The 15,681-nt window shown below is 37.8% G+C and overlaps 1 protein-coding gene across 4 annotated transcripts in view; it reads right to left on the bottom strand.

Moving 5' to 3' along the window:
* Window positions 1–5,582: 5,582 nt before the first annotated feature.
* LOC102915703 (phospholipid scramblase 1-like) overlaps window positions 5,583–15,681 on the bottom strand; it is a 32,872-nt gene continuing 22,773 nt past the window's right edge. The window contains exons 2-7 of one of the 4 annotated variants that reach the window (XM_016005481.3): window positions 14,421–14,644; window positions 14,016–14,058; window positions 11,238–11,458; window positions 9,707–9,868; window positions 8,119–8,280; window positions 5,583–5,761 (exon numbers count right to left, since the gene is read on the bottom strand). In XM_016005481.3, coding sequence (XP_015860967.1) covers window positions 5,723–5,761; window positions 8,119–8,280; window positions 9,707–9,868; window positions 11,238–11,458; window positions 14,016–14,058; window positions 14,421–14,474 — 681 coding nt within the window. In that variant the 5' untranslated portion in view covers window positions 14,475–14,644 and the 3' untranslated portion in view covers window positions 5,583–5,722. Of the gene's footprint in view, window positions 5,762–8,118; window positions 8,281–9,706; window positions 9,869–11,237; window positions 11,459–14,015; window positions 14,059–14,420; window positions 14,645–15,681 lie in introns of those variants that run through there. The other 3 variants (XM_042281433.2, XM_076576824.1, XM_042281434.2) reach the window with 3 other exon arrangements.

Below are 15,681 nucleotides of genomic sequence, written 5' to 3'. Positions count from 1 at the left end.
CCTTTCTGCTTTCTACCACCACTCCCTAGGATTAAAGGCTTGCTTCCTGGGATTAAAGGCGTGAGTCACCATGCCTGGCTATTTCCAATGTGGCCTTGAACTCACAGAGATCCCAGATGGATTTCTGCCTCTGGAAGGCTAGGATTAAAGGCGTGTGCTATCACTGCCTAACTAGTGGCTTTTCTGTTCTCTGACCCCAGATAAGTTTATTAAGGTACACAATATTTTGGGGAACACAATACCACCACATACTCCCTCAGAGTTATAAGTGTGAGGAAGAATTTGTGGCTATTTATGTGGTTGTTGGGATCTGAACTCAGGCCCTCATTCTGAGAAAGCAAGTACTTTACCAACTAAGTAATATCTCCAGTGCTAATAAAAATATGAAAAAATGTATTATCTAGTTACCTATGTGTGTGCACTCTTGTGTCACAGTGCAATGTGAAACTCAGATAATGTTCAAAGTTCTCTTCTTCCACTATGTGTGTCCTTAGGATTGAAATCAGGTCATTAGCTTTGGCAGCAGATAACTTTTTTTTCAAGACAAGGCTTCTCTGTGTAGCTTTGTGCCTTTCCTGGAACTCACTCTGTAGCCCAGGTTGGCCTCGAACTCACAGAGATCCACCTGTCTCTGCCTCCCGAGTGCTGAAATTAAAGGCATGCACCACCACCACACACCCAGAAGAAGATAACTTTATTTGCAGTGTCATCTCACTGGACACCCCCCCCCAAAAAAAAAAAAAAAAACCAAAGCTTTTTCAAGGAAAGTAGGATAGAGATCAGGAATGGAGGTAGATTACCAAGAAGATTTTCTGCCCATAATGATCATTTATCATGCATAGGTCCCATATGGGTTAATTCAAAGTTTTTGGAAAACTAACAAATCCAATATTTGTTAAGTAAATTATTTTTAAAAGAATTTCAGATGTCATTTATATAAGTGTTACATAGATGTATGTTACATAATACTTGGATAAGTCTTATGTTTAAACTACATAATGAATATTAATAACTTTGCATATGTGTCAGATTATGTATGTGGATATGGACACATGTATATATACACACAGAGATAAATGAGAAATCAAACAGGATTTGGCAGGAATTGCTTGAGAATTCAGGTCTATCTGTCATCATGAATGGAGCTTGAGCCAGTGAGCTCAGCTCATGCAAATCCTTTGGGAAGAGTCATTTTTCTGTTGTTGTGAGCTAGTAACGTATGGCAACTGAGACTCCCTTTTCTCTGTTTATGAAATCCACATATGGCTGAAACTCTGGGTGAACAGAAAATATGGTTTTCTAATTGAGGAAAGTTATAACTGCTCATAGTCACCAGCAAATATACTTCCATTATAGACAGCCATTGGTTTCTCTTTCCAGGCATCATGTTCTTATTCCATGCAATGAGCATTCAGGAGGTAGGGAAGAAAGGGTCCGGAGCTGAAGGGCATCCCTGACTGCATAGTTTGAGTCCACTCTGCCTGTTTTTAATCAAAAATAGGCCTTTAAATCACTTAGAAAACCCTCCTCATGAAAATTATGCATTCTAGAAATTTTAGAAAGAGCATAAAGAGCATAAAGCTTGCCTAAAATATAGGTTGGGCCCATGCTCTCTCTGGTCATTTTTCACTCTCACATAATTCACAAAAGTCCCTTTGTCTGTTGCATCCCACGTCCTTGAGAGTGCCGGTATCACTCTGTAATATATTCTGCCTGGCCCTGATGCTACAATTTATGTGTCTCATCTGAAATCATTAAATGGAGATCACAAAATCAGGGGGCTAAGATTCTAGAATACATTCATAAAATGTGTACCTTGGGTGCATGTCATAGTTCATCAAGGAAAAGTGTTTTGTTCTGTAAGCCTGACAACCTCAAATTGATCCTTCCAATTCAATAGGGAAGGAGAAGATTGCCCTCCAGATGGACACCCCAGCATGTGTGTATTCACCCCTCACAGCCCTGAAGCAGAGAAAATGCTTTTATGTAAGACAGAAAAGACAGAAGAGATGACCCACACTTGGCCTTTGATCTTACATCAAAACAATATATTGACAAATATTTATTTCAAATAATCTATATATGCCCTTAAAAGCTACTCTCCTGTTTTCATTGGCATTTAACTTAAGCAAACAGTAATTTCATATCCTCATGTAAAGGGGCCTGGATATTTTGAGAACTTATATTTGCAGTATGCATCAGTTTGCCTTGCAAATTTGAAAGATAAATTATTTCAGCGCTTGTGCTGTAAGTCCAGGTTCAAGTAGTAAGGAAACTACAAATCACTCAGGTATTGACCATGTCACAGAGACATTCTCAGCCAAGATGGACACAGGGTTCCTATCAAACCAACTAAAGTGCTTAGGATTAAGGTGAGGCTCTAGGGAACATTAGTAAAATGCTTTCTGATAAAGAAACCCCCAGAAAGGGAGTCCAGTCCATGGATAAAACAGGATCAAGGTAATGCTTAGGCATGCATGGGCACAATACATAAGAAGGCTTCATGCCAGTAGACACTTTGCTGAGAAGTGGGCCATGAATTGGACGCTTCTTGTACAGTAGGATGGTGAAAGCCTATGAGATTGTTGTGAGGGGCTATGCAGTTCTTCAGAAGGAACTCCTATAGTCTTAACAAGTGACTAGAAGGAGGCCTGAAAATTTAGTTCAATTGGTACAGTGTTTGCCCACTTGTAAACAGCCCTCAAATCATTTTTCAACACTGACTAAAGCTGGGTGTAGTAGCACATGCCTAGTATCATGGAAGTTAGGAGGAAGGAGTGGATGGATTGGAAGTTTAAGGTCATCTTTGACTACATAGGGAGATCAGACGATATGAAACCATGCTGAAAAACAAAAAAAGATCCATAGGGTCAACCCAGTTTTTTTTCAGAGGACATGAAACTTCTTTGTAAATGTCTTGGTTTCTGTTTTTGAAGTAGAAGGCACTTGGCCAGCATAAACTGCTCGAGTCTTCACAAAATCCTGGATTGCTCTCTGTATACAGTCTGACCTGCATAGTGATGGCAGCAAGGTGAAGCATCTATTTTAACCCTCTCCATCCTTGTTTGTGATGGTAAGCTAGCTTTCAAACTACAGTGTCAACTCCTGACAGAAATTCTGCCTTCCCACTTCCTTTGCACAGCAACTTACCTCAGTTTCAAAGTCTCCCCTGCACAGTGTAGATCCTGACTATTCACTGATGTGTATGTGAATGTTTTCACTATAACCTTGTGGTGGTTTGAAGGAGAATGGCCTTCACAGGCTCATATATTTGAATGTTTGTTTCTTAGTTGGTTGACTTAGAATGTTGACTGTTTAGGTCAGATTAGGAGGTATGGCCTTGTTGGAGAAAGTGTGGCCTTGTTGGAGGAGGTTTGTCACCAGGAGTGGGCACAGAGGTTTCAAAAGCCCAAGCAAGACCCAGTCTCACACTCTTTGTCTCCTGCTTGTGGATCAGGTGTAAGCTCTCAGGTACTGCTCCAGCACCATGCCTGCCTGTCACCATGCTCCCCTCCAAGACTGTCATGGGTTCACCCCCTGAAACTGTAAACAAGCCCTGGATTAAGTGTTTTCTTTTATAAGTTGCCTTGGTCATGGTGTCTCATCACAGCAATAGAGCAGTAATGAAGACAGACCTTGAATACTATCTGCTGTGGAATGTCATTCTGTATGCTGTGAACTTGTGTTGATAAAGAAAATGCTGATTGGCCAGTAGCCAGGCAGGATAAGCAGACAAGAAGAATTCTGGGAAAAGGAAGGCTGAGTCAGGAGTCACCAGCAAGACACAGAGGAAGCAAGATGTGAAGGCAGAACTGAGAAAAGGTACCAAGCCACATGGCTAAACATAGATAAGAATTATGGGTTAAGCTGGGCGGCAGTGGCGCACGCCTTTAATCCCAGCACTTGGGAGGCAAAGCCAGGCAGATCTCTGTGAGTTCATGGCCAGCCTGGTCTACAGAGAAAGTTCCAGAAAGGCACCGAAACTAGACAGAGAAAACCTGTCTCGAAAAACAACAACAACAACAAAAAAAAAAAAAAAAAACCAAAAACAAACAAAAAAAATTATGGGTTAAATTAAGTGTAAGAGCTAGTCAATAAAAAGCCTGAGATAATGACTAATGGCCAAGCAGTTATAGTTAATATAAGCTTCTGAGTGATTATATTATAAAAGGCTGAGAGATTTGTCCCAGCCGTGGGCCAGGCAGGACACAGGAAAACTTCCAGCTACAACTATCCTAATATTTTCTGCATGTATACCTGCCCACATCTTGAATACACTGATTTTGATGATTCTTGAGGTAGAATAACTTCACCATGTTAACACAACACAAGCAGGACACAGTGCTATTAGAAGGCAAGCTGTAGACCTCCAAGGTAGGCAAGTTTGTGAGCTGTTACTGGCGTATGTTTTGCTATACAAACATGGGCAGTGGGCTGCAGATGATCTTAACTGTATGGCAGAGGGTGGTCAGTCAGAGCTCTGTGGCTGGTTGCCTAAAGATAATTCTAGCCCCACCTTCATCTTTTTTTGTTCAAGCCCAGTGTTGTCTAGAGACCATCAGCCTGTACCAGATTTGTAGCTGAAGGTTTTCCTGTGTCCCACCTGGTGGCCAGTCAGACCCAAGCAAACACACAGAGACTTATATTACTTATAAACTGTATGGCTGTGGCAGGCTTCTTGCTATCTAGTTCTTATATCTTAAATTAACCCATTTCTATAAATCTATATCTTGCCACGTGGCTCATGGCTTGCCGGTATCCTTACATCTTGCTTCTCATGGCAGCGGTGGCGGCGGCTGGCAGCATCTCCTGACTCACCTTTCCATTTCCCAGAATTCTCCTCTCTGCTTATCCTGCCTATACTATACTTCCTGACTGGCTACCAGCCAATCAGCATTTTATTTATCAATCAATCATTGCAACACATTCACAGCATACAGAAAGACACCCCCAGCACAGATTTTACCCTCCCCCACTTCAAGGCCTTCACATTTTTAGGTGCTGGGGGTAAAGAATGGAAGTCAATGCAGCTACACAGGAAGCACTCTCTCCCCCACTCCCTCAAAAGGAATATTAGTGTCTTCCCAGTATTCAGAGTAAATTTGATGCAAATTTGAAGGCACAGAACAGAATTCCCATATCCAAAGTTTCCTTCATTGGCCTGAGCCATTTTTCTGTATTTTGAAATCACTGGTCTTCACAATGAAGCCCTTTTCTCATTATCTACTATGATTTTAAGTTTGGGAATTTGTTCATATTTCAGGGTATGCATTAGATTCTCACAGTCCTTACATAGACCTTAAAACCTTGATACCATTACTAGTTGAAAATTTCACTACTGGCAATTAAGTAAATTGAGACTCAAGGATCAACATATAGAGCTTGGAAGATACAAAGTCAGGTACAGGAACATTCCTCTGTGAGGTGTTTTTTATAGCAGGAACAGGAAAGTTTCTAACTCTTACATTTATTTTCCCAGAGAAAAAAGTCAATATCCACTACAATATATAAAAGCATATGTAAGCTAGTGAGCTAGGAAATAAACTATGATAACTTGAAAGACCAATCACATGACAGTGGAGTTATGTACATCCTAGTTTAATTCAAGGAGAGATGAGTGATTTCAATGAAAGAAATCACTATGTTGCCTTTTATTCTCAATCAGTGTTCCAGCTTCACATATTCTGAGGACTCGTTCATCAATTCATGAATATAATAGTGTTCATTTCTGATTTGGCCTGCTTTCAAAAAACATGAAGTCCTAGACAAGAAGAAAAGTAATAAGTCAGTTTTCAGCAATAAAAGTGAAATTTCAAATTAAGAAATTTCAAATTAAGAAAATTGAGGGCACTCAGGAGTGGGAGGCAGTCGAGTTTTGAGTTTGAAGCCACGATGGTCTACATGGTGAGACCTTTTCTCAAAGCTAAAACAAATAAGACACCAAAGAATAACCAAAGTATAAACCAAGCCAAAGGGAAAAAAAAGAATAACAAAGGAAAATGGTATATATATATATACTACAAATGAGATACTATACATTCATAAGAATGAAACTTTTTCATAAATAAAAAAAATGGATTAACCTGGAAGATAGTATGTTACATGAAATAAGCCAGAGAAGAAAATAAAACATAGCACACTCTCACATGCAGAGTATAAAAATGTTCAACTCATCATTCTAAACAAAGAGAGTAGAATTGTGTACAAATTGTAAACAGAGTAAATATAGAATGTATCCTAAGGATGGATGTTAGGTTGGGGGGAATAAGAGTTGTATCAAAGCTTCTAAATGTTCATTAATGGAGAATAAATCCTAGTGATACACACACAGCACTGTGACTGGAGGTATATCACTTCATTGCATATTCCAAAACTGCTAAAGAGTAGATTTTAAATGTTCATATTGCAAAATAAAGATAATCCTTGAGGTAATGGACATGTCAATTAGTTTGCTTTGATCACCTCACAACATATACTTCTATCAAGATACCATGTGAAACCCCATAAATACATACACATAATATTTGTCTGTTGAAGTAAGTAGAACTGTTGCAAGATTGAAGCTTTAATTAAGGAATTAATTATCACATATCTCAAATTTGCAAAGAATAACATGCTAAATTCTAGTGATTCCTAATCTGGTTTTATAATTACTAACATCTATGTTTGGCTAAACTATTATTTCATTTCCTAGATCTCTGTGACTTTACTCTCATTATTGAAGAGCAAATATTAAAATAATCTCACCTGGGTGTGGAAGCTCATACCTGAAATTTTAGCACTTTGGAGATTCAGGATAGAGGATTGCCATGATACAGAAGGATACTGGGTCTCAAGAAAAAAAATTAACTAAAAGGAAATATGAAATACCTCATGTCTTAGGGTTTCTACTGCTGTGATAAAACATCATGATCTAAAACAACTTGGAGGGGAATAGGTGTTATTTCAGCTTAGCATTTCATATCATATTCCATCAATGAGGAAAGTCAGAGCAGGAACTCAAATATACCAGGGACACATTAGCAGGAGCTAATGCATGAAAGAATACTGCTTACTGTCTTTCTTATTATGGCTTAGTCTGCCCTTTTATAGAACCCATACCACCATCTCAGGGGTGGCACTGTCCCCAGTGTTCTAGGCCCTCCCACATCAATCATCAATCAAGAAAAATGGGCTACAGACTTGACCAGAGGCAAATCTGAAGGAAGTATTTTCTCAGTTGAGTTTCCCTCTTCCAAGATGACTCTAGCCTGTGTCAGGTTGACATAAAATTAACCAGCATCCCATGATATGTTCCTTCAGAGATATATGGAATTCATTAAGCTTATTCATAGCAACAATACCATTGTTGCATAAAAAACAATAGTTTATTTTAGCATTATATGGCAAGTGTTAACATTTCCCTGAATGTCACTTGAGGGTTTGACTAATTTGATAAAAATGATCTGTCCCTGTAACCTTCAACTTTGATGATATGGGAGAATTTTCTGAATACTCAACAAACCTCTGGTTCTGAGCTTGGAACTTAGTATGGGAACTGAAAAAAATCTCAGGGCCACTGCTTTACCCTACATATTTCCTGTAACATGCTAGTTAGATCTAGAGATTTGACTGAATGTATAATGTTGGATGATTACACTTCATTTTATTAGATGAGTTAATCAAATGATATGTTTAGATAAAAATCTTTGTATCCACAACTTTTATTATATATAAGTATTAGTTCTTTGAAGTCTCAATTTAACTTTTTATTTTGAGTCAGAACCTCTCAACATACAACCTTTGTATCTTTGACTTTAATGACAGCATAGAATCTTTGGACAGAAAATGTGTCCCCTGTGAATCCAAACTGTAAGAAAGACCTGAGATCATCTCAGAGCTAGGGCTATACATCATTTCTTCTATAAAACCTGGGAATTAAGAATGTATTCCTCCTTTGTTTAGTTTTCTCTTTCCTATTTTTTTAGAATCTCATACATATATACAATAAAATATGATCATACCCACTTCCTATCTCCCTAACTAAGAAAGCAATCTTTAAGTAAGTAGTTTTCCATGTTATCTCCACATGGTTCTGGGGACTCCACCTGAAGTAATAATCACAAGGAACAGACTTACTATGAGGAAGCAAGCTCCAAGCATCACAGCCTTTATCTTTACATCAAGGTCTATCGGGAACTGGATCCCAAAATTGTCCACATCTGTCAGTAACTCCTTCAGAAAACCAGACCAGCGCTTGGAAATCCTACCAACCACAATTTTTTCATCAAGAGACTTGATCTGAATTGGAAACAAAAGTCAATGAACAAAAGGAGAGACTTAAAAAGTTCTAGAAAACTAATAATAAAACTACTTTCAGGGTTTAAATAAGAGAAAACAAACACTCCATTCAAATTATGCTCTCATGTAACTGAACATTGGAAGAGTTGCTACATAAAATAGGAATTTTGAGCATTATATATGAAAAGTTCACAATGTTTCCCCAGTGTTTTCACTTGTTTCCTGAAAGTAAATTGAATGTCAGCTTAAGTTTCATTAATCTTTCTGGAAATAGAAATAACTTTACACATATCTAGATACTTTCCCATATAGAACTACTTTTACACATACCAGTATATAAAGTCTATATAGGATTATTAAATGCCCTCACACATGCTCAGAACTTTATACACACATGCTTTGTAAGATCTCTTGTAGTGTTTCTGTATTACCTGTGTTTTCTAAAAACTGCCCATGTCTGTGATTAGATTTTAGGGTCATTGAAGGCAAGGCTTCATGTACAGATAACTGGATTCTAGGAGAGGAATGAAAACCTGCATGGTTACCAAGAGCAGTAAGCAATGGGACAGAGTGAACATGGAGACAGCCATTCATGGGCATGGAGAGAGGGTTCTAAAGGCTTATTAGAAAGTGGCAGCCCACTGGGCGGTGGTGGCGCACGCCTTTAATCCCAGCACTCAGGAGGCAGAGCCAGGTGGATCTCTGTGAGTTTGGAGGCCAGCCTGGTCTACAGAGTGAGAAAAAGAAAAGGAAAGAAAAGAAAAGGAAAGAAAAGAAAAAAGTAGTAGCCCTCATTAGCTTTAGAGTATTTTGGCCCCTTCTGTGGAAATGTAGGCCTAATTTTTCTTTTCAGATTTTCTGACTTTTGAAGAGAATCAGAGTCAAAATGACAAAAATTCCCTCAGCTTTAAAAATTCCTCCAGGGAGTAAACGTAGAAACACGTTTTTCAATGTACTAATTTAACAGGGAGATCCCAGTGAAGCATGATTGGACAGTAGGCACCATACCTGCACTACCTTTTTTCTTCTACCTCTTTTTCTTTTATGTATGTGGGTGTTTTGCTTGCATGTAAGTCTATGCAGCACATGCATGCAGTACCTGAGGATTGTTGTATCCTTAAACTATGAGTCCAGACAAACTCTTCTTCCTTCAGATTGTTTCTTAAAATTGTCAGGTATTAGTCATAGCAATGAGAAAAGTAGCCAATACAGAAATTATGCATATTTTTAAGATGGCTGTACCTTTTTCTTTTTTAACAGCATCAGCACGGATCTTTCATTGGACCAGAAAATATTTCTCTGATCATGATATTTCTCTTTTGAAATATTTGTACAAAGAGCTCCCTTTAATACAACTGTAGCTCATTGCAAAATATGTTCTATTTATAAGGAAAGGAAATCCAATAACTATGATCATATTTGTTACCTTAAAATCAATGTTTCCTCCAAGGCTGCATATGATACATGGACCGACAATTTTGAGAACATCCTGCTTCTTCTCATTTTGAACTGTAAACTTTGGAACACATGGGTGCCAGTTCTGAACAACGTAACCTATTGTCACACCAGGAGGAGCTTGGACTTCCATCTACAAATGAAAAAGAAAATTAGTAAATATGTTTATCATCATATTGTCTATTTGTGGCTTCATTTACTAAGAATGACACACAGTACTCCTATCTACAACACCCCTTAATTAGATCAATGTTATTCCTTTTCTTAATTCATGGAGGAGGCAACTGCACTAAAGAAAGATGAATTAACTTGCATCAGATTCCTCAGCTAATACAGAAAAGGGATGAATTGAAGGCTTGACAGGTGGCATGCTTCATTCATATCTCCATTTATTAAAACTGTCAAAATTATTATCAAATTCTTTTTCTTAAACTTGTTTATTAACAGTAGCTTATCTATATGGACAGAACTCTGACCACTGGTGAATTTTCAACTATGAATCCTGATATTGTATAAGGAAAGTAGGCTGAGCACTAGACTCATGGCCCTGCTATTTCTTTACTAGGAGACCATCATGATGCATTACTGTGCTTCTCTGTAAATGATCATTTCTGATGATCAAACCTCATGACCATGTTATACTGGTTCTCAATTATAGCACTGTCCTCATCAAACACACTTTTCCCAGATACTGCTTTGCATGTGAAATTATACCTAGTCTAAATGGTACGGAAAACAAAGTAATTCTTTATAAATAAAACTTTTTTCTCGAAATACAGTATGTATAGTATTGAACTTCAAATAACTTTTTTTGCTTGTTGTCTCTGTTTGAGCACAAGTTAGAGATATTATTTACAGAATCACTAGGGGATGCAGGCAGACATGGTTCTGGGCTAATGAAATCCAGGCAAAGGCTCCTTTCCCTATGAAGTCTCTATGCCATGATATCTGCTCTGAAAGGCACATTTGCAATGATCAGACACATCAGGCAATATGAAACAGACAACTGAACTTTAGCTGAGGACATCTCCATCTGGGGAATGTTTACTACAGAGAACACTACTTGCTGTGTATATTAAAAGAGAAGAAATGAAAAAGACAGGAGATAATTTTTTTCTGTTTGTCCTTCAGTGGAGTGTTCAAATCATCAGATAATCACAAGATGAATACATCTACCCTAACTCTTCTGTGAAAACACTCTATTTCTAGAAAAATATTCCAGGACATCCTTAGACATGCAGCTCCATTAGTTTGGTCCATGCCTGTCATGATCATTTCTGACAAGAGATTTGGCCAAAATGTCTTCCCTTGAACATCACAAACTATTGCTTGAGCTGTAACTCAGCCACTAAGGGAAGATTAGCCAAGGGCACAGGCTTAGACATTTATCTTCCTTCCTATAGTTGAAGGAAGGCCAAAATAATGATCATGGATCATTTTTTAAAATACCAATAACATGACAAAAAAATTCTTGCAAACTGTGTTGGTAAATATTCACAGACCTTCTGGAGGCAGCAGGGACAGAAACAAGAACTACATCTTAGTGGTCGCTTCAAAAGTATAACTTCATGACCTGAGTTATCAAGAATCCTCATAGAGAAAGACCTGCAGTCCCCACAGCAATTGCGTGCACAGCAATTGGACTCTTCGACTGCGTAGTAAACTTTCTGACCAAGCTTGTCCTTGATTTTGTATTTGTTAACAGTTTCAAAACCTAAAATGGCTAAAAGAAAAAAAAAACAGGGAATCATAACCAACAGTACATTAAAATCCTCAACGTATCTTCAGATCATGTAATGTCTAGATAGTCTGGGTCTAGATGATATTCTAGATAACACAAGGAGAGAAAAAAGGGAGGTATATATAGATAATCCAGTCTGAGAGAAGGAAAGACAAAAGAGAAGGAAGAGAGGCTAGTACATAAGAAGAAACTGAGTACCACTGGAGGACATGGAAAACAAAACAGTCATTTTTGATACCTCTGTGGTCTAATTCATGGAGACTGCTGCACAGGACAGGCACAGTGGTGACAGATAGATGGATGAATGTACACTTCTCTAGCATAGTTTCTATGTATTATGGAGAAGCTAAAGAGTGGCTGATGTTTTTTAAATTATGTGAAATAATATGGTAAATCAGTTGGGTTTTCTAAATCACATTTTTTGCATTGTGATTAAGCGATGGGGAGACTTACTCTCCATGCACACATGAAAAATGAGAGAGACTGAAAATGGAAGGTGAATAATAGCATTGCACTGAGCCCAGGGTCCCGTTGAGGACCCTGTAGGTAGGTTCTGGACAAGGGGTAAGTGTAAGAAATGTGCATGGCAACTCAGCTCAGATTTTAGCTGTCACATCACAGTGCTGTGTCATGATACCACAATGCCAAAGGCATCCCAAATGAACTATGCCTTACTGGTGTTCTCTTTAATGCTAAAAGCAAAGAGGTGTCAAATGCAGATTCTCAAATATCATGGGATGATGCTATGCTAGCTATGGGAATATTCTCTCATTTAGAGACAGAAAGAGTAATTAATAGTCAAATTTGCCCATAGAAAAAAATGTCCTTCAGGAATCCTAGCACTAAATGGACTCATTTTTGAGTCTTTGATGAGACTTGAAGAGGCCTTAGATTCAGTCTCTTAAAAAATGGCATGATACCAACACTTGCCACAAATATTTTTGCAAAGATTTTGAAAACTACTTCGAAACTTAAATTTTTTTACTGAGAGAGCATCTATTATTCAAATAGCAGTTCAATTATGCAACTTGGCCTATACTTGTTTTTCTATAAAGTAAGACCAACAGGCTTACCCTGCTTCTAGTTACTCCCAGTTGCTTGAAAAATTAAAACCAACAAAATGAATCTATAGCAGGGCTACAGGTGTAGTTCAGTGGTAGCATAATTGCTTAGTGTGCACAAGTCCCTAGGTTTGAGTCCTAGTAGTGCCAAAGGAAAAAAAACTATAGTTATATCTGCAGCATATATTTACTTTTCAATAAGATGAAAGTACAAATGCTGGTTATAAACAAAGATGCTGAAAATGAGTCCAGAAATCATCTTTTTATATTATTTATAGTATTAAAAATAATTCCATGTGAGAAAATAAGCAAAATTCATAGACGTGTTTTTTTTAATCAAGGACTGAAGAACTAGTGAATGTAGATTAATATTACACAGTGAGTGTATTTGCTGAATAAATAATTTGAATCTTACATATCTAAAATTTAGAAATTAAAGGCTATATAAAATGCAAAATCTGATTTTGGGGCTTAAAATTCTCAGTAATACATACTGTGGAATTGAATATTTGTAAACATTTAATATACAAGATATTATAAAGAGGTAGTGTTTATTTCCTGAGAGAAACTTTTTTAGAAAAACTTAAGCCCAAAATATTTTAATATTTAATAATGTACATTAAAGGCAATTTAAATAAAATAAGACAACCTATGTATTTTAATAAAGTCCAGAAGTGTGCCTCACAATGCATGTTCTCATTTTTTTCCAATGAAAAGGGACTTTGTAGACGGGTGACAATGAATTTAAAAGATGTACTCTAGATTTCAGTTAAGTTTTTTTATCATGCTCTGGTAGATAGAAGGAGACACAGTAGTTCTTACATCTTCCTATGGTCTCCTTCCCCTTGGCAGCCATCATGATTTTCTAGTAGCCTCCTCAGTTCTTTTTTGCAACTGGAGACACTGGACCTATGAAGACATCTGTAGGCACCTGGCCCATGCTCTGCACAGTATTGTCAACACAACAGGGCTCTGTGCTGAGCTAGGAAGTGCTAAGGAGCTCTATAAAACCTGGATTCCATGCTCCAGCAGGGCACTAATAGCAATTTTACAGAGCACCTCCATCCTAATTCCAAAAGAGCATTCACTGGGTGATGTGAACCATTGACGAGGTTCTGTGCAAGCCTCACACTGGTCACAATTTGGCAGACAGCAGCTAAGAAATCAAGTAGGGTGGTAAAATGGTAAAAGTGGGGTGATTTATAGATATGGGAGAAGGGTAACTTTGGGTGTTCTTTGTCAAATTAGTATCTGTATCACGAGGACAGCTGACCATCATAATATTTTCCAAGAGATCCCTAATCTATGTAAATGAAAATTTCTAGATACAATGATTTGTTTGAAGACTAGGACGAAAGACATTGTAAGGAATAAAGTTTGCTATCCTGTGTCATTCAGAATGCGGAATTTGTGGTGCTCAGTATGCCTTTACTTTCATTATCTTTCTAGAAATATGATGAATAAAACAAAATACACACCTTCCACAACCTCAAACTGCTGATGAATCATAATGTGATCTACCTGTTATGGTGAAAAGAAAATTAAGAATTTCAGATGTTTTAGTCAACCAAACTTGGGTTCATGTTTTTATTACTTATAATCAGCTGCCAACTTTTATCAGTATCAAATTATCATAATTGTTTATGTTTAATAAAACCATATTTAACAACTCTTTCATTAAAATATATCTATTGAATTAATTTACTATTAACATGCGGAATTCAAAACAGCGAGTCCCAGACCAGACTATGGCATCGAGTAGCACCCTTTGTCAAAAAACATGTTTACTGTCTCTAACTTTTATGAACCACAGTAATTGCCTATTCATAAGTAAAACTGGAAGTATGGTCTTGTTTATGAACATTTTATTCATTTGAACTTACCTGAATTAAATATTCCAATCCAGGTGGTAACTCAGAGGAGGTGTAGGAATCCATGGGGGTCACAGCAGGTCCACCTGGCTGGTGAGATTCTGGCTGACTTTGGATAATAAAGCTGGACCTTCATCTGCATAGATGGGTGGTGGGACTGGGCAGCCAGCCTGAGGTCCTGAGTCACCAGGATGTCCAGAAGTTCCCGAAACAGGAGCGAGCCAAATAGGTTGTTACTGCACAGAAAAATGGAATAACCAGTTTTTTTGGAATTACCCTAACTACGTATAAGTTGGTATTTCCGACTCTAGTATCTATGAACTTTAAAGTGTGATTGGTATTTTTTTAAAGCTATTTCAACAAAATATATGGGATTTCATATCTTCTGCTATTTTTGAGGATGCTGGCTGTGAATAGAGTCGGCAGACAGCTTTTCCTTCAGCTCCGTAGCTATTTCCCCCAAATTGAAACATTCCCATCTGGAGGAAAAAGGAGAAATCATAAGCTTCAGGAAGTAAACAAATCTCACTGATCAGAGAAAGCTGAAGTGTACAACAGTCAAAGGCCCCTCCCCTAGAGTATAGGCTCAGTTATCAAAGCTTCTGTGGAGAGGAGACCTTCTTGCCATTTGATCCGTCTGCAAGTTATGCTGAGAACTGTAGGGATACACCATTTGTGAGTTATCAATCAACCATGCTGCCATTGCCTAAGAGACATCCATGCTCCTATATGTAACCTTTCACCCACACTCCTGTGGAGATCCTCAAATTGGACTTTGGTATATTAATGGAACCCTATCTTGAGTGAGAAGACATCTGTTCATGCCTCCCTGGAAAAAGTTAACACAACACTCTTACCACTCAACCTTGAATGTAAAATATGTGAGATGAAATCACGAATGACTGGAGTTATTTATATGAGGATTTTGGCATAAGTTCATGGAAAAGGGTGCTAATGAGAAAACCAAAGCAAAAGATGTAAGGTACTATTTCTAGGACCAAAGCATCCTGCGAAAAAAAATAGCGTGGAAATCTAACAATGACTTTTCTTATATGTATAGAACAGGGGAAGGTTTTCCACTGTGGAAATATTTGTCAAGGTCTGGAGTCATTTGTCTATTTTCTACAACTTATGAGAAGGGTGGCACTGAATTGTGGTGAGTAGAAGCCAGGAATGCCACCACTGTCCCAAATGCCCAGAGTGCCTCACTTTAAATAAAGAATTCTCTATTCCAAATATTAAAGTTCAATATGCAGTAATATATATGACTGCA

This window comes from Peromyscus maniculatus, chromosome 7, assembly GCF_049852395.1.
Source record: "Peromyscus maniculatus bairdii isolate BWxNUB_F1_BW_parent chromosome 7, HU_Pman_BW_mat_3.1, whole genome shotgun sequence".
NCBI classification, from domain to species: Eukaryota; Metazoa; Chordata; class Mammalia; order Rodentia; family Cricetidae; genus Peromyscus; species Peromyscus maniculatus.
The sequence above is the reverse complement of the archived record's forward strand: the minus strand, read 5'-3'. Positions and strand labels throughout refer to the sequence as shown.